The sequence below is a fragment of the Oreochromis aureus genome, linkage group 6 (genome assembly GCF_013358895.1).
Source record: "Oreochromis aureus strain Israel breed Guangdong linkage group 6, ZZ_aureus, whole genome shotgun sequence".
Taxonomy (NCBI): Eukaryota; Metazoa; Chordata; class Actinopteri; order Cichliformes; family Cichlidae; genus Oreochromis; species Oreochromis aureus.
The window spans coordinates 12936503-12956788 of record NC_052947.1 but is presented as its reverse complement, the minus strand read 5'-3'; the positions used below and the strand labels follow the sequence as shown (position 1 = coordinate 12956788).

The window sequence follows — 20286 nt, the reverse complement described above, 5'->3', positions numbered from 1 at the left end:
ACTTTAACCCGGTACCTTTAGTGAGACTCTAACTCACTTTTACTTATAACTTATCATTACTTCAACTTCAACTTCTCATGAGATTTTCACCAAAATCAAAAGAGACACTTACCAGTAATTTCAGTGAGTAGACTTTAATTTCTCATGTCCAATCTGGCACATTTTGGAAATACTTCAACAGGTAGTGCCTTACCTTTGAATAAGCCGGCTTATGTCCACTCACTTCGACCACTGACTCGTGTCTGCTTGTTCGAGCGCCTTGGACCCTCTCAGTCTCAACCTCCAACTTTTCTCCCTCAACCTCGGCCAAATGCACCAAATGTTACGGGTCCGAAATTGAGGATGAGAGTAAAACAATGATAGTCCAGAAAAGGCCGTTCAAACAATTGATTTTAATGAATGCACGCAGCGTGGAGAGGTGCAAACTGCAAAGCAGTTGTACATCTCTGCCCAAAATACACTCTAGGTTGCTTTTATAACATCAGGGTATTGTAACGCCCCTTCTTGCGTTTACAAGCACATAATTTGCATGTACAGAACATTCATGTATTTTAAGAATTAACTGCAACATAGAGGTTCCTCCTTGTGGCATACTCTTCCGAATATAGTGATGACCTAAGGCCTTTGAGGTCACCATGGACTGGACATCCTTCCGTCACCTGTAACTAGGCAAACTCAAATACCACAAGAAGCTGAATACATTCAGGCCTTTGCTCAGCTACTATTTTACTGTACCAATATACTCAGCATATGAGTTATGATACATATATTTAACTCAATCATTTTAAAGTAGTTATAACTGCACCTGTAATAAACATGTTAATATTTGATTATGATAACCCCTATAATATAAATTATAACATAATGCCAGCAGCTTCAATAAATGCTTGGATGAAATGATAATTAATGCAATGACAAGATGATGGTTATGTAAAATAATCCCTATAATTCTACAGTAGGAAACATTAATGTTGAGTGAAACATGCAAATCATATTATTATCACTGCAAACTGTTGATGTAGTCCTGTAATCATTCCTAGCTCCATGTTTAAAAGAGGGTCCCATGACTGAACATTGTAAGGACAATATATAAAAGAACAAAAAGAAGTGAAATTACCAGCAACTACAGTAGAGCCCTACAAACATCATACATACATGCTTGCACCCTTCCATTTATTAAGGAAGATCAGCCGCATGCTTGCTTTAATACACAGTTCAAAATAAGAAAGAATCAACTGCAATAACATGCACTGTAATACACAGGAACAGAAGATTGTGAGAAATGTGTCTCTGTAGAGGCTATCAAATATCGAGGAAACATTGTAAAAGGATCTTTAAATTTGTTTTTTGTTTTTTTTACAAAAATCCACATTTCTTGTCAAATGTTTCACATGAGTCCTTAAAGTGAGATTAGTACTTCTCCCAGTTTTTCATAACAATTAACAATTCAAATGTTGTGACCATGCAGGGTTTGGATATGGACAGCTAGCTGAGCATTCTCGTAAACTTGTGATCAGCAAGTAGTTTGCGCCTTGATAAATACCTAAATAAATAACAAAGATTTATCTGTTGGATCAGGTGGCGGGGGAGGACGCTGGACAGACCCGGTGCACCTAAACACGTAGTGAGGGTGTGCTGGGAACGTCTAGCAGAGGCCCCAGTCCGCGAGATCTTCAACGCACACCTCCGGCAGAGCTTCAACAGCATTCCGAGGGAGACTGGGGACATTGAGTCCGAATGGACCATGTTCAGCGTCTCCATTGCCGGGTGCTGCATTGAGCTGCGACCGCAAGGTGGTTGGTGCCTGCCGTGGTGGTAATCCCGAACCAAATGGTGGACACCAGAGGTGAAGGGAGCCACCAGGCTGAAGAAGGAGTCCTATCGGGCTTGGTTAGCCTGTGGGACTCCGGAGGCAGCCGACAGGTATCGACAGGCCAAGCGGAATGCGGCTCGGGCAGTGGCTGAAGCAAAAACTCGGGTGTGGGAAGAGTTCGGAGAGGCCATGGAAAAAGACTTTCGGACTGCCTCGAAGAGATTCTGGCAAACCGTCAGGCGTCTCAGGAGGGGAAAGCGGTGCTCTACCTGTACTGTGTATAGTGCTGGCGGAGCGCTGCTGACTTCGACTGAGAAAATTGTCAGGCGGTGGAAGGAATACTTCGAGGACCTCCTTAATCCCACTGACACGTCTTCCGAGGAGGAAGCAGAGTCTGGGGATGAGGGGAAAGACCCGCCAATTTCCGGGGGCGAGGTCACTGAGGCAGTTAAACAACTCCTTGGTGGCAGAGCCCCTGGTGTTGATGAGGTCCGCCCCGAGTTCCTGAAGGCTCTGGACGTTGTACCAAAAGAACGAGATCGGGGATAAAAGCGGCAGAAATGAGCTTCCTCCGAAGGGTGGCTGGCCTCTCCCTTAGAGATAGGGTGAGAAGTTCGGCCATCCGGGAGGGGCTCAGACTAGAGCCGCTGCTCCTCCACATCGAAAGGAGCCAGCTGAGGTGGTTCGGGCATCTGACAAGGATGCCTCCTGGGCGCCTCCCGGTGTTCCGGGCATGTCCCACCAGGAGGAGGCCCCGGGGCAGACCCAGGACACGCTGGAGTGATTATATCTCGACTGGCCTGGGAACGGCTTGGTGTTCCCCGGATAAGCTGGAGGAGGTGGCTGGGAGAGGAGGTCTGGGCTTCTCTGCTTAGGCTGCTGCCCCCTCGACCCAGCCCCGGATAAAGCGGATGAAGATGGATGGATGTTATTTATCTTATACTAAACCTTCATATAGCCCCTCGTACACAGCATAAAACATGGACATAGTGTCCTTGTTGGAAAAATGAAGCCAAAACACTGAACCTACATTCTATCTGAGGGCCAGTAGATGGTGATAGCAGTTGTTGCAGTGGTCCTGTAGAAGTCTATGGGAAAATGGGTTTCTATCTTGACCTCTGTAAATACTTTTCTGTTGAGCTTATCTGCTCAGTCACTAATTTTTTGTCACATTTAATAATAATTATAAAAAGAAAGTAAGTCTACTTTATAAATCTTGGCCATACTGTACCTTAAAATAGAGGATTATCCATGGTATGAAACTACACACTCAGGCATTTTCACTGAGAAAACTGGATATTTTCTCTTTTTCAGACCACTCTCTGTAACCCCTGGAGATTATTTTATGGGGAAACAATTTCTAAGTTACACCGTCTGGCATCAACATGCCATATTCAAAGTTACTTAAACTTCAGCAGGATGATGATGTCTAAGTACCTAAATGCACTCCGTTGTTACCATTAGACTGGCTTATTATACAGTTGCATTATTGAGCAGCTGAAAAGGGGGAAAATACTTTAATAACATGCATGCTTAATGATTCTCTGTGTTTACCTCGACAGGCAAGGTTCACTACTTCAAACACAACAATAAGTCTCTCTTGAGAGTCTCTTCATGAGACTTTGTTTGTGTGTCATGTTTTTACAGTTTGAAAATGAATAGTCCGACTACTTAAAGGTTTGGATATTAATTGAAATTGCATGCCTAGGTAGTGATGGAACATGTTTTATAGTGAATAACATAACTTGGTGTATGTCCACACCAAGAGTTTACAAATAAAAAATACAAATATGCAAAAGGAAGTTGATTTATAGGTAATGTATTCATTTCACTGTTGAAAACAACTAGTAAAAGATTTCAGGTATGTTTACACACAAAGCTGATTCAGGTAATGCCAAACACGTGAGTGACACTAGGAGCAATTAAAGTCCAAGGGCACCTGTGGGTGTATGAAAAACAACTGAAGAAAGGAGTGAAACAGGGACAACAATCAGAGCCGCAATAACAAACGTGACACATTTACCCAGAATGAAGACAGACTTTATATCTAGTGGCTGCAGAACCAACAGTGCATGTCTGCGGGTACATAAAAAACACTTTTGAAGAGTTAACCCACACACAACAACACATAAATTGACCCTTTGGTTTGTGTTGACAATAGTGTTAAAACAAACCCTGGAGAAAAATAGGACATGCAGTGGGCTCGTATCAGGCTGAATTGATAACACCTCTGTTACCGTAAACATTTGTTAATAAATTTGGCATCCGTTCATCCATTCTCTTCTGCTTATCCTCATCGGGGTCATGAGGGTTGGGGCTGGCGCGTCCATAGAGGTAGAGGTGGGGCACACCCCAGCCAGATCGTCAGTCTGTTCATTATTATATTATTATTCACATTATTTATTTAATTATTAATTAAACAAATAGATTTCTCAATGAAGATAAAAAATATACATGGCCCTTGTACTTGTTGAGATTTGAACCAAATCTGCCTGTATGGCATCTCTGTTGGTGGAATTTTCTTTATCTCTTACACATACACAGTTAAATGTATAGTTAAGAGGGCACATAATCTCAAACAGCTTCTCTGCATGGACAATGAAGTTAGTCCAAGGACACTTCCTTAATCCTAGGTCCAATAAGTCATTGTTGGTTAATTTATTACTATGCTAATCTTTGTTGTTTTGGAGCACGTGCACCCATCTTATTTTTTAAAAGCTGTGCTCCTCAGTTTCGTTTTTAACAAATCTTGTTAGTTCATTGTCCTGCTTTTGTCTGTTGACCAGAATAAAGGAGTATCTAGTGCAGAAACGACAAGGGAGAAAAATGGGACATGCAGTGGGCTCCTATCAGGCTGAACTGATAACACGTCTGTTACCATAAACATTTGTTAATAAATTTGGCATCCGTTAATAATCTATTCACTTCTGCATATTCTTATCAGGGACACGAGGATGGGGGCTGGAGCGGATCCGAGCTGCCATAGGAAGCGACAGTGGGAAAACCCTGGACAGTACACCAGTCCGTTTATTATTTAATTATATTATTAATTACATTTATTATTTAATTATTAATTAAATAAGTATATTTCGCAAAGGAAAAAATATACATGGCTCTAATAATTGTTGAGATTTCTACCAAACTGCATGTGTGGCATCTCTGTTGTGGTTTGGGGGCTGACAGCCTTCTTTCTCTTACACGTACACAGTTAATGTATAATTAAGAGGGCACATAATCTCAAACAGCTTCTCTGCATTGACAATGAAGTTATTCCAAGGACACTTCCTTAATCCTGGGTCCAATAAATCATTGGTGGTTCATTTATTATGATGCTTATCTTTGTTGATTTGAGCACGTGTACCCATCTTATTCTTTAAAAGCTGTGCTCCTCAGTCTGTTTTTGAACAAATCTTGTTGGCTCATTGTCCTGCTTTTGTCCGACTTGCGTCATTGACAGAGAACTGCAACATTTTGTAAAAGGTAGAAAACATTTTTTTAAATGTTACACAAAGTTATTGTTAATTTTATTTTAATTAGACAGAGATTTAAGATTCAAAGAAAAAAAAAGAACAATACAGCAGAGAGCATGAATACGTTTAGAAGCCGACAGCTTAAAGACTCAGTCTATTCTTGGAACCTGTGTATACTTGTATTGTATATGTGTTTTGTGATTTTATTTCTTATTGTGTCTTCTTTTAAGCCAAGATCATTTTACATGTGAAATGTATTTTTAGGTATAATCCTTAGAAGTAAACAAATTCTACCACCAGTACTGGACATATTCCAACTTCTCAGACGAGTTGGAATCAAGCAGCATGTTGTGAGGAATCACATCAGATGTGATGCCAGTGCACACAAACAAAAGTGTTTTCCTCTAAATAGCATTGTATGTGAACAAAACATTTTAATGGCAAGAGAAAAATGGCATTTTTTGAGCAGTGAGTAACTAAACAACTACAGCAAATTGAAGAAATATTCTGCCAGATGGATTCAGATTTAAAACAATAAACTATATTTTCCAGAGAGTTGATTCTGTTCATCCGATCACAGAATTTTAAGTGGGAGAAACATGTCCTCACCCATCCAACTGACTTTTTCAGTCTCAGCTGACCGCAGGTTTATCCAAGCTCATAATATTATGCAAATCTTATCCTTCATCAAGTATCAGATCAGGTAATAACATTCTTTAAATTCATTGCACCAGGTAATAAAGGGGGACATATCATAGACTTAAGAGTTATGCAAGTCGTTAATTCACACACTGTTGTGTCCTGTACTGTTTATAAGGTTGGGGAAACCTGCAGTCAGCTGAGGCTGCATGTTTGCAAACATTTGGAGATCTTTACTTTACTGAGAATCACCTGCTGTTGAAATGATGATCACTTATGTCTTTATCTCTCTCTCTCTCTCTCTCCAAAATATCAGTCTTTTTCACTGCAGCTATGCTGTCTTATTCAACCCCACCTCCTCTCTACCTGAGCCTCCTTCTCTTTCTGTCCTGCAACTCCCTGTTCTTTCCTGTCAGACTGGAAACTACGTCCAGTGCAAGGCTGCTCCTTTTATACCAGGTCACAACCTGGTGGGGAGGATTTGACGTGGTCACTCTGCGACGAAAGGGAGCCTATATGATTGATGTGAATACCTACTTCACCCCAAGTGAAACATGTACTCTCTGCTCCAACCCGCTTCAAGGCAACGTGCTGCAAAAAGTAACTAAAGATGCAACAACAAAGAGCCATTTGAACAGTAGCACACACTTTATGTGTACATGTTCATGATCTGTCTTCATTTTCAGCTGCCAGTCTCTGCAGTGGACTGGCGTGCATTCAGCCAATGCAGTGCCAATATTTACAGCAGTGTCCACAGCTCTGTTAGGTATAGTCTTATACATTTTTATCATTGCTTAAAATTAATGCATGCTTTCCAAAGACAAATGTGCACAGTTAAATTGTGTTGTTTATACTCAGGCTGAACTGATAACGCATCTGTTACCATGAAAAACAGCTGTGACAACTGAGCATCTTTTGGCTCAGCCGTTGACTCGCTATCTAAAGATTTCCATCTAATTAAAGCTCATTCAGTCTTTGGCAATGATGAAATGAAAAGTAATAGTAAGCATTTTGATTGCTAAACACCTTCTCTGGCCTAAATTCTCTTCATCATAATATTCACAGCTGAAAGTCTAGTTACAATAACAGGTGTTCATCTGTAAATACTAACTTTGGCAAACTGTTTAAAATCATTCAAATTAACTTTGAAATCAATCTGTAAAATTTTACAGTGATTGTTTACTTTGAATTGTATTCACAGCTCTCTGATTGACACTTACACCTCCCAGGACAGTGCTGACTGGAAGGTAGGGCACATTTTACTATACTAATGACATATTTTACATGCATCTTGGTGCAGTAATCACGCCTTCACAAGACTGCCACCTTGTGACCAAAAATGAAATGTACCTTTTGCCATCAAATTGAGAACCAATGTTCTGAAAAGAAATCAACGAAGTACACATTTACTCACATACACTTCAACATCCCAAGACAATATTTATTTGACCCAAGTGGGAAAATTACATAATAAATTACACAATAAATTTATATTATGTTCAAACATGAGGCCATGTTTGAACATAAATTAGGATCTGGACAAATACATCACAAAATGTCTCAGTACTGGCGAGCTAAAATGTGGAAAAAATCAATCACTTCTGTAAAGTCCCGTATTTGACCACACATTAATCATTTGTCTCATTTATTATAACAGGTTGGCCTAAATTTAGAGAAGTCTGTGGCTGCTAGCCTGGATGTGGGAGGAACGCAATCCGCTGCCTATAACTTTGCTTCAAAAAGGACAAAAGAGGACCGCCACACCTTCAGCACAGACAGGGTCACCTGCAACCATTACAGGTAGGCTGTGAATAACTCAGAATACTCACATAAATTCAGGTTATTCTGTAATCGTGGTTTGAAAAGCTTCTGTTGAGATCATTTACTAATCTGTCTCTTTGTGTCCAGTTACCGAGTATCAGACAGAGCGCCTCTCAGCTCTGAGTTCAGTTCGGCTGTAGCTAAGCTACCAGGTTTCTACAACAACTCCACCAGAGCTCAATACAGTCAGCTCATACACACCTATGGCACGCACTACATCCGCCAGGTTAAAACACACACACTGTGAATTACCTTGTTTAAAAATAATTAAAATAAAATTATTTATAACAACAACTTTGCACCACATTACAGGTTCACCTTGGTGGTCGACTGAGGCGAGTCACAGCTGCACGAACCTGTCTGTCCTCACTGAACGGACTCACCTCAAATCAGGTTCATACATAAAGTTCCTTATTTATATAATGCAAAATCACAACAACAGTTGCCTCAAGGCACCAGCTATTTTTTGTGCAGAACTAACTAAACAGTGTATTAATGTAACAATAAAAATAATAAGTACATGTGAATACAAACTTTGCTTTAGTCAAATTTTAATTTTAATAAATATTCTCAGCTTGAACCTGTTAAGCAGAACATGAGCAGACAAAAAGAAGGAAAATAAAAACATAGCTCTATTTTCTGTTTTCTACATTGTAGAGGGTGACTTTGCCTCTAAACAGGAAAATGGGCACAGTCAGATTCAGCGGGTGGGGGAACCCTAAAATAGGTTGTCATGGCTCAGCATAGGGAAAAGAATCACAATTTTCATTGTGGGATCCAGCAGATTTTTTTAGTGTACAGGCTGTGATCAGTTGACCTGCGGCTCTGAGATTTATTACTCTTTGTGAATGTACACAACTGAATTCAAAATGTCAGCGGATATTTCATGAGTTGTCTTGGCTGATTTCCATCCTCTACAATGACAGTACACTATTTATATACTCAATGTAACCATGAGCACCATAGCCACTGTGCACCAGTCACACACTGGTCTTTACTTTAAACCAGGTGTGTACAACTCCAGGCCTCAAGGGCCGGTGTCCTGCAGGTTTTAGATGTGTTCTTGATCCAACACAGCTGATTTAAATGGCTAAATTACCTCCTCAACATGTCTTGAAGTTCTCAAGAGGCCTGGCAATGAACTAATCATTTGATTCAGGTGTGCTGACCCAGGGTGATATCTAAAACCTGCAGGACACCGGCCCTTGGGGCCTAGAGTTGGACAGCCCTGCTTTAAACCCATCACAGTACAGCAAACTAACCTGTTTATCCTGCACTAAACTGCAGAGTGTTTTCATGCAGTATTTAAATAATACCATTAATCTACCTCAGTTTGTTTGCAGCATGCTTCACAATATGAAAAAACATATTTTCACATGTACAGACCCAATATCAGATTTACAAACATGACAACTTGTAAGGACACGTAACTTTAAAGTCCAGTTTATCAAGCATCACTTAGCAGTCCTTACCTTTCAGTCTAACTTTTCTTCTTCCTCTCCTGTCCTGTCTTTTTATCTTTCTCCATCTCTGAGTGTTGTGCCAAAAAACAAACAAACCAAAAGTAAAATAAAAACCACCGGCCCACTTTAACTCCTGACTCTGGCACACGGTTTTGCCTCTTTCATCTCTTTTTTTGGAACATGGTGATTAATACAGGACTGAATTTCATGTGTTACAGTTCAGGCTCAAGTCTGTTTAATGTTTGAAAGCTTGCATTGATGTAAAATAATAACTTTCCTGAAGTATATCAAACAATATATCTGTTTTGAAAATGTACGGAGTAGAAAATACAGATATTTGTTGACATTTTCTTTCCCTTCTTGTCCTGCAGGTCCACTCCTGTTTGTCGCTGGGTTTCTCTGTCGGCTTGGGAAAGAGCCAACTATCTGGTAACAGAGACTCTTGCAACAAGGTCCTACAAAACCAGGGTCTCTCTGTTACATACAGCTCTGGACTCTACCAACACTACACAGAGGTGGTAGGAGGCAATGGTTGGTTGGGAGAGTTTGCACTCACGCGTAATGACTCCCTTGGTTTTCTAACTTGGCTGAAGACACTGAAGGATCACCCAGATGTTGTTTCCTACTCCCTTCGGCCAATCTACGAGCTGATGACAAATGATACGCAAAAGACAGGGATGAAAGCTGCCATTGAGCAGTACTTAGAGGACAATGCTGTGAAAAAATCACCCAGTGAGCCAAACTGTGGTTCAAACATTCCTAATCTGGCTTCCAACTGCTGTCCTCTGCAAGCCTGGAGGGGGACGCTAAAGGTTACCATTGTGCGAGCCTGGGACCTGAAAGGAGATCCAGTTGGCGAGACCGAGGGGTGAATAGACTCTGGTCAGGGATTACAATTTGGAGGTGGTACATCAAGCAGACTTAATAATTCTTCTGTTGCTCTTCTTTCTTTGCTTCTACACACAGCTATGCAAAAATGTGGTTTGGCTCCATCTATCGGCAGACTCGTTGGATTCGGTCAAACAATCCCTGGTGGAACGCTTATTATAATCTGGGCAAGGTCAGTAAACCCTCATTATAGATAATCATAAGTCTTTTGACCTCACAGTCAGCAGAGTTTATGTACTTTTCAAACTTAAAACTTATCAAGAGTTCAGATTGTCGTGGTTTGTCCCAATCAAAGTCATAAATGCCAAAGAAGGGATGATACTTTTGTAGCTAAACTGACAGCAAAAGGATTACCTTACATTAATCCAAATAACCAAACTCTACTACCAAACTTATCTTTTCAAGTTGTAGTGGCTGTAAAACCTGTAAAACTGCTGTAACAACAAATTTTGTGATACAGTGTAAACAATGACTTGGCAAGCAATAAAAGTAATATCAGCTATGTAGTGGTTTTGGACACATTTGCTACAGTTTTTACTGTAATACTAAAATGCTGAAGGCAACTGAGCACAACACTTCTGCAATACTTACAACCCACTCATTTTGTTAAAAGGCTCCATGTGGAGCCTGCCTTAAATGTCTTCTGCTGCAATAAGTTCAAGTATCAAGTATTCCACTATTCACAGAGCCATTCTTCAGCTAACCTTAACTATATAGGTACTTGTTAGATGGTTTTACAGCCAAACAAAAATAATTCGGGGGATGGGCCTATAATAGTCATCATAAACTGATTAAATCTGTCAAACATCTTAGGAGAAAAGAAAGTGATGTGCGACTGCCCCCCAGGAATTCACCAGTGTGTCTCTAACACAGATTCATTTTAAATCATTTTAAATTTTCCAATCTGAATTTTAAAAAATTTAAAATATGATTTTAACAAATATTTTAAGAATTTGTCCAAATGTCCTTATTACTGTTTATGATTCACAAACCTAAAATAAAAATTGGAAGGATAAAAATTAAAAATCTTGTTTAATTTTCTTATGAAGGTGGACACACACTCTGGTTTGAAGGTTGAAGTTTGGGACAAGGACGTATGGCATGATGACCTTCTGGGATCATGTTTCAAGTATCTTCAGCAGGGGACACACACATTTACCTGCCCAGCTAAAAGAGGAGGTTTTGAGGTCCGGTACACTCTGACATGTGACCCTCATCTGACTGGAGACCGGTGTAACAGTTACAAACCATCTGCAAAATAACAAATGTATTTTGAGTTAATTAATGTAAAAATTCATGTGACTCATCAGTTTATGGATTTATTTTGCTACCACTAAGAGATAACTGTATTCAGTTTTTAGCCTTTATATAAGCTACAGTTCAGGGCTGTATTCATATATTAATATTTTTAAGTGATAGAAAAATCGTACTTTTTTGGTTTTCAGTAGTTTTTAATGATAAATAATTACACACACACTGAATCAGCTGCTGTGTATTTCTACTAATATGTGAGTCTAATTTCAGTTGTGTAAAAATGATCAAATCCTTGTTGTGTCACTTTACTTCTGATTCAAATAAAGCCTGTCAAAAACATGTTCTTTGGGTCCTTAAAGGGGACACCTCTATTATAAGAGGTACCTCTAGATATATAATTGTTATTATCTGCCAGTATTAAACAAGTAAAAATATTCAGTCTCAGATAAGCTGTGGATATCCCACATCTACTGTGGCCAGTACAATCTTGTTTCCATACATGCGTAAAAGAGTTCACCACTCTGTCAAAAACTGGCTGAGTACAGAGTTCAACTATTTAGGATTAATGGTGTTTAAAAGAGCTGAAGGAAAAAGACAAAGAAAAGAAAGCCGAGGACAGGAGTGGATTCTGGAGCAGACTGCTGAGAAAAAAGCATCTTCTTCCTTTCCCGTCTCTCCACCTTTCTTTCACCCCATCCTTCCTCTCTCTCTCTCTCTCATCTTCCCTACCCTCACCTCTCACCTTTAACCCACCTTCTCTTTCACCGTCCCTCTCCTCCTAAAAATCCCCCCAAACTTTACTTGGGACGTTTGTTTGTTTTTTAAAAACTTTATTCTGAATACATGTACTTAAATACACAAATAAAACTGCCATAACTTGATGAGACCTCATGTTGCCTGCTTCTTTTCTTGTGTGTCTGTGGATGTAAAACAGTAACACACTTTCTGCTCTGTCTGTCTTTAATTGCAAATAAATGCAATATATCTTCATTTAAAAATGCAGTGCAAAAAACTTCTGCTCTAAATCTTTTTTTAGCAGAAAGCTTTTTTTTGCCCCTTCCTGATTTCTTATGTTTTAACATGTTTGTTACACTTATATGTTTCCGATTTCAAATTTTAACACAGATGGTCAGAGTAAATACAGATTGTAGTTTTTTAAATGATGATTTCATTTAGTTTGGGGAAAAAGCTCTCCAACTTTACCTCATGTGAAAAAGTAATATCCTTCTAAACCTAATAAGTGGTTTTGTCATCGAGCAAGAGCTGCAATCAAGCATTTGCAATAACTGGTGATGAGTGTTTTACAGCGCTGTGGAGGAATTTTGGTCCACTCTTCTTTGCAGAATTGTTTTAATTCGGCCACTTTTTCTAGCATAGGCTGAGTTTTTAAGGTCATGCTAAATCATCTCAATCTGATTCCAGTCTGCACTTTGACCAGGCCAAAACCTCCATTTTGTTTTTTGCGCCATTCAGAGATGATCTTGCTGCTGTGTTTTGCATTATTGTCCTGGTGCACTTGAGCTTCAGGGCACATTAAATGAGACAAGTGAGGCCTTCAGGTTTTCCACATTTTCTGGATAATGGGCCTCATCGTGGTTCGATTCCCAAAGTGTTTGAAATGCCTTTGTAACCCTTTCCAGACTGATAGAGTTCAGTGTTTCTTAGCTGTTTCTTTAGATGTCCATGATGTTGCTTTCTGAGATCTTGTAGTCAACGTCACTTTGTCAGACACGTTCTAGTTAAGTGATTTCTTGACTAAAATATTCTGGCCATATTCCAGCCTGGGTGTTGCTCTAGTTAACTCCTCGTTGGAGGTGTTAGGGTTCAATGTTGAGAGAAGAATCCATAAATAACCACAGATCCGGTCCGGTGTGCAATTAGACAGTATTTTAATAAACACATGTGTGAGTCCGACCGCTGTGCAGATTTCAGCGTCGAACTGAACTTACAATCATTAGACAAGGTTTTATAGGAGTAGGACAACAAAGCCCCCTCTTTTGCAAAACAGACAATAGTACAGCTTACGTCAATCCAAACCACAAAATGTTCCATGAACTTTAACATAGTTTAAAGAACACTGTCTTCGGGTCGGTGCTTCCCCTCAGCTCGTCTTCGCTGTCGCTTTATCTGTTGCACTTCCTCTAAGTACGTCGGCACAATTCTGCATTTGCAGCAAAAATACATCTTCACTTCTTGCTTACCAAAATAGATCTATTATGGTGTGTATGTGTCTGCAGTGTATGCTAAGTATGTGTCCTGACCTGTCTGCACCCCAGCTAACCTCACACCTCTCATCTTAGCCAGACACAAGGCCTGTGCACATACACAGCTGAACTCTGTGTAATTTCTAGGCTAAATGTCACCCTCGAATGATGATCTCAGATCTGCCAATATGTTTACTCCTCCTAATATAGTCTAAAAGCCACCCCAAGCAAAACAATTTGAACTTTCCCCTATCAGTGATCCCTCTAACTAAGTGTGTGTGTTAATCAACGATACATGCATAATAACACCCTGCTCTTTGGCTTGCACTTAAACTCTGCTTCAGTTTCACTTCTGCAAAAACATGCTCTGCAGACGCGTTTCCTGTCTCATTTTGGCACAGAGTGTATTTCCCTGTCTCTGCCCTCTACACTGAGATCATAGAAGCATTAATAACATTTAAATTATAGATTCAACTCAACCGTTTAAAGTGGTTCTTCTTGGACCTGTAATAAAGGCTAATATAATACCAATATGTTTGAACATCTGAATGCATCTAGGAAAGCAACATCACTATTAACACTGAAATGTTAATGATGATTATAAAAATAGCAGCAACTAATAGCAGGAAAATATTTCTATTCCTGACACTCCCTCTCTTGGTGACCCTTAAAAAGGGTCACCATACACTTATAACATTACTCTGACCCTCTCTAGCAATGCCAGCTCCCCCTAAGAACACTCCATGGGTAAAGTCAGGTTGTCCTTGGTCCCTCTCTCGTGGAAATCTTCTCCTGTAAAGGATAGAAAACACTTTCTCCCTACTACGGCTCCCCTACCTTATGTCCCTCAATTGTTCTCTTTATTCAAAAGCCTGAACCTAATTATGTTTTGACTTTCTGACTTTTGTTCCTATATAATCTTAAACATCACTCATCTCAATCTACAGCTTTTAACAGTCTTACTGCACTGCTGTCATATGTTTCCTGTTGTTCCTTATCTGATCACCCACATCCTGTACACAAACTGTCACTGCTGCAAGGGCCTCTCATCTAAAGTCACCTATCACAAGAAAATGTATCAAGAAAATCATTATAACGGCTTATTCTACTAAAAGGATAATAAAAAAAACAACCACTTTAATCATTACATGTAAACACATAGTTAATTGCTCCTAAATAAACTTCATCATAGCTAAAAGCTGAACTCTAACTGTATTTTGAGCTCCCATTTTCCTGGGTGATAACCTGTTTGAATATATCATTTCATTTCATTTTGCTGCTCTTAATGTAATGACTCCTTCTAACTTATACTTTATCAGACTTAACCAAAATATATAAGCTTTCTCCCTTTGCTTCTGTTTTAAACAAAAACTTGGTCACTTCAACAAGTATTTGTTATTCTGTAACTGCATTTTATATAAGAGGACTAAGTTAGAGCTGCATGTGTTATCTCAATATTTTACATGTCACACAGTTTAGTCACCAGCGAAACTCCTATTCAGTTAAATGCTAAATGGATTTCAGGCCTTTTGCCTCAAGTCAATACTGTCATGTGTCTTAAGAACTCCATATGTCTGTAAGCGTGTGCAATCCTTCAATAACTCAGGTCATTCTCACAGTAGATTGGCTAATCATTAACGCTAACCAAAAGTTTGTGACCCTCAAGAGACGACTCTCTGAGCCACAACTCCGTTAAAGGCACAAAAATGCAATGTGTATGAAAAAATCATTTCTACATATATAATCTCCAATATTATTCATTTAAGTCAGCGAGACTTTTAACATCCTCATAAAAGCTCTCCTCTACCCTAGAAATAGGGTAGAAATCTATTTACTATCTGTTTCTAAAGCCTACATTATAACAACTTTATTCTAAAAATCAAAAAGAAATCCCACATTTTCTACTCATAAAATGTTCACTATTTTCCCCCAAAGCATATCCTTTATTCCCACAGTTTCCCTTTACGTTTGGTGTACAACTTCTTATGAACACCGCATTTTATCTTCTAAACCTAATTCAGTTCATTTTAATCCTTTCTTTTAACAAATCCTCAGTTTTACTATATCTAGATTATCAAACAACCCCAATCGTTATAAAATCATACTAAAACTCATTTTAAATTAACCAAATTAAATCTTAAACCCCTCTCTTTTTTGACACATCTCATGTGGCAAAAAACTCAAAATGCTCCACCCAAGCTTAACAAATCAAAAGGAAAAAAGGTTAGTCATTTCATTTCTCAGAACAGCTCAGCAATTCTCCTCTCCGGTGTTTTGCTCCAGCCCTGAAAACCTGTGTTTAAGGAACAAAATCAATTTAATCATCATGTCAAATCTTCTCAAACTCGTTGCTCCATCAAACTCTGGATCCTTGGAATTTCCTGAAAACAAAACCTGTACTTAACTTTCCCCCTTTATGATCCAGTCTGTGTTATAACACAAAATAAACTTAAACAGAACAGTTATTAATCATGTGTTACCTCAGTTAATGGTAACTTGAATCTCATCAAACAATGTTTCCCTTTTAGCATTTTGCATTCTCCCAACAATATAATGTAATCCCATAATCTAACCCCAGTAAAAAAGAAATTTTCTCCAAACATACATCAGCAACCCAAAATCAGCATCCCCTTTCTTTTCCTCACATAGTAAATTTGTCCACATTTATTCATCCCCACCTTAGTCTAGTCACTCACATTCACTCAAATGCATTCACACATAATATTTTTTGCTGATCTGCAGCCCTCTGCGCACGTCATCAGATGCTCCACATCAGCAAAATGAGCTCAATCATTTGTTTTATTTCGTTTTCCTTTTTAGGAAAATAGTTCTCTATACTTTTGACTGGATTGACTCGCTGCAATCATTTTTTAGACAGGGACTCGCCGCCACTCAGTCTCTGATTGTAATCAATTATAATTCTGTAAAGCCCACCTGATTTTCGTACTTGGTAATTTTGTCAATGCCGTCCGTTCACTGTCTTCCAGGCCTGCTTAAAACAAAAATGAAAAAAGAGAGCTGATTATTAGCTCATCAAAGTACAAAACAAAATCACCTGACAGGTTTTTTCCTGAGTGCACTTACTACTACAAAAAATTTTTTTTTCTCTGGGCCCCTCTCAGACCTATCCAGGTCCAATCAAACTCCCTCTCTCGAAATAAAACAACAGCCTCAAAAATCTGAAACAATCTTAAATTTCACCCGTTCAACACACCGAAAACCTCGTCAAAAGATCAAAGACCGTTTGCACAATGTCTCCCTTCCTCACTTTGCCATGTGTTCATTCAGCACAAGATAAAAACCGATTTCAACAACGTATCATCCTTAAATTATAAATTTCCTGTCCAAATCTGCCCCTCTGAGCAGACCTGACCACCGTAATCAAATATCCTGATACTTTACCATTATATATTTCGCCAAATAATCTTCAACAGCCACCGCTCTCTCTTGAACTGAAAGCCTCCGACACACACGCACACAGGAAGTGTCTCTGCTCCAGCTAATTTGCATAAACCCACAGCTCAACAGCCAACTTAACAAGAGGAATACATATTTAAACCTTATCACATTATTGAATTATTTTCATTTTCTTTCTATACTAATCACTTACTTTGATCAATCAGTGCAAGAGCACTCCTGAGTCACTCTTATAAACACTTTTCTTTTGTTTTTTCCATCTATTTTAAATCTTTCCATCAATTGTATTAACCATTCACACCATTCTCTCACTCATACAAGCAGCAAGCAGATCTTCATTGCATATGCTTATGTTCTTAGCCAGGTTTTAAATCAAGTCTCTATGCATTAAGCTTCAGGAGCTTGTCTTTATAAGGTTAATGCCTTTTCTGTCTGTGTGTGTATGGGTATGTGTTATTTTGCATCTATGGCTTCACAGTCTCCCAGACTCCTTCCCAATTCTCCAGTTATCCAGTCAGTTTTCTCTTTCCCCGAATTACTAACCGAAACTTTTGATTTCCCACCTTAAATATAATCCCTCCTGGTCTTCAGCCAGGAGCTGGGGCTTGCTTTTCAGGTTCCTGGACACATCATTCTGTGAACAATTCAACCAGAAACTTGCCTTAACTTATCCAGTGATGTTAACCTATAATTTTCTTCCGACTGGTGCGTCTGGAGAACTGGTCCAAGTCTGCTTTACTCCTGAAAATAACAAAACTAAGACATTTTCATTATTATCACAAGTGCTTAAATAACCCATTTCTCTATCTCTGGTCAGAAATACCAATTATGCCAGGCATGTAAGCGTGTTCTTCCTTGCATTTTATGTTAATTGGGTGTAAACTGCTTCTTCATTAAATTACTTCATTGAGTTCTTCGTTGCATTTCTATGTATTCATGTTAATGTACTCTACGTGTAAGCTGTTTCTTCATTGCATCCTATATATTCATATTTAATTTATGCATTTCACCACTGAGCTTTAGATTCAATCTATCTCACTTCTGATTCATTTCAAAAATAATCTCACATGTAACAACTTGTGTATGTGTGTTTTCAATTCATTAAGGTAATGACAATTATTTTCTTTCATTATTCTTACCTTTTCTAATGTTTACCTCTTTGTTATGCTGTAGTGGACATCCCTAAACAATTCATGAGTTCAGGTTTCAATTTTCAATCCAAACATATCCTGTATTCTCGCAATTAAACTCGTCCAGCTTCATCTCTCACCGGTCTCTTTTTCATTCACAGTGTCCTGTTCGTGCTTCAAAGTTCCAGCAAACACAGTCTCAACTCAGCTGTTGTCTTCTTCTCTGTTTCTTTACAGTCTTTTCTTTTAAGTTAAGTCCCAGCATGGCAAAATATCACTCAATGTCCAGTGCTCTTCCACAATTCTTTATCCCACTGTTCAACTGCCCAGCCTGTATTTTCACAGTACATGTTGCATTCGTCTTACATGCTGCTGCTGGTCGTCAGTCGTCATCAGTGTTAATGGATCAGTGGCACTGTCGTTTGCCTGCTGTATTCAAGTCCACGATGTTCTGTCGGTCTTCATCAGGCGATTGACTGGCCTTTAAGCTTCTTCTCAGGGTCAAAGACAAAGTGAGAGATCAAGCTGCACAATTTCGAGCCAAAGCCTGGCTTATTCTCCCAATTCTGTTTATCTATTGTTCTGGTGCTGCACTCAAGGTTCCAAAGTTGAGAGACGCCCACCTGTATTGACACACTAAAGCATACAATTAGTATTATATTCATTTTTTCTTAAAGGCTTCATTTGCTTCATGTGCCTCATCTGTCTCTCTGTGTTCTTTCTGTACACACTCAGTTCCTTTTATGGGCATGCGTTTCCTGTCCCACACACACACACATACTTCCTGTTGCAGCAGCCTCCGCCGAGACTTCCTGCAGGCAACAGTCAGACTCTGTCTCCCTTTGAATTTTCACAGTCTACAAACGATCAGTAGTTCTACTAAATCTTGATCTAAAACAGAGCACATTCATTTCATGCACACTTTTAAATAGAGCTCTTTCAAACATAAAAATAAACTCAACCTCTCATACCATCACTCATGCATTTCTTGAATTAAAAGCACTTTCAAACTTTAAAACATCCTACTTTACATCACAAAAGAAATATATTTCCCACTCCTTTATTTCATACGCACTTTTAAAGGTTCTAACCTCTTTAGTCATTCAGTCATCGTCTCACACACTGCCTTTTCTTTCAAACTTCCATTTTCCACTCACTCAGACAAATCATGCAGAGTCACTCAAATCAAATACTGACAGCATTCACACGGTTAAAATCACTCGAAATACGCTTTCATACGAGTATTTTGGACATGCCTTCCATGATCAGAAAGAGCAAGTCAAAAGAAAAAAGAAAAAGAAAACTGAAACCTCTCATCGTCTCACACCCCGCTTCTCCCCACACACACATAACTGAAAAAATAAAACACACCAACATTTATGGCTCACGAAATATACATCTATCAAAATTCAGTCATTTACTATACATCCACACTAATATATTCAAACTGTATTTACACTCTCGTGATAAGCAAAACCAACCTCTTATATACAGGCATTTATCGAAATTGGCAAACAATAGTCATAAAGCTCAATACTCTCGAAACTGAAACCACCCTCTCTGCGCATCACCGCTACTCATTTGCATTTACACACACCATCAGTGCACATCCGGCTGTGCATTACTGACACAGAGACTGATCTTACTCATAGATCTCATATTTCATATTACAGACGTCTTTAATTACAACTGCACAGATTTTTTTTTTTTTTTTAGGCCTTTTCAACTCCTATGTAATTTCGATAAATATAACATAACGGCTCCAACCGATCAGTCCCAGACTTTTTGTGCTCAATTCACCAGGGCGGTCCCAGACTGTCCTGTCCAGATTTCTAAACCTAACTTAATTTGCCAGCATACCCAATAAGCGCAAAAATAGGAGACTCTAACTCCTAGCAATTTTGGAGGTTCCCAAGTTCTCCCCCGCTGTCGACGGTACTATCCCTACTTCACCGGTAGGCCAAGGGTCAGCGTCCTGCCCTAGTGCAAGCGTTACCAAGGAGAAAAATGCGCTTCTTAAGGGTCCCAGACTCCTCGTCCTAAAGTAATTTAGAATAATTTGAAACAACAATCTGCACCCAAAACAGGATTAAGATTGAGGCAGATCTCCCGTTGTGGACATAAGGGACTTGAACCCACGAACTGACCATCACACGTAGATCAAATGACCAACGGGGCTTCACCCCA

General features: G+C 39.2%; 1 protein-coding gene across 1 annotated transcript; it reads left to right on the top strand.

Annotated features, from left to right (window-relative positions):
• Positions 1–4117: 4117 nt before the first annotated feature.
• Positions 4118–11687, top strand: LOC120440551 (perforin-1-like). Its single transcript, XM_039613235.1, has 10 exons — positions 4118–4176; positions 6339–6522; positions 6609–6688; positions 7124–7169; positions 7580–7722; positions 7831–7969; positions 8056–8136; positions 9578–10074; positions 10173–10266; positions 11144–11687. Exons 1-10 carry the CDS (start codon positions 4118–4120, stop codon positions 11354–11356), a joined length of 1536 nt encoding a protein of 511 aa, XP_039469169.1. The 3' UTR covers positions 11357–11687.
• Positions 11688–20286: the final 8599 nt, after the last annotated feature.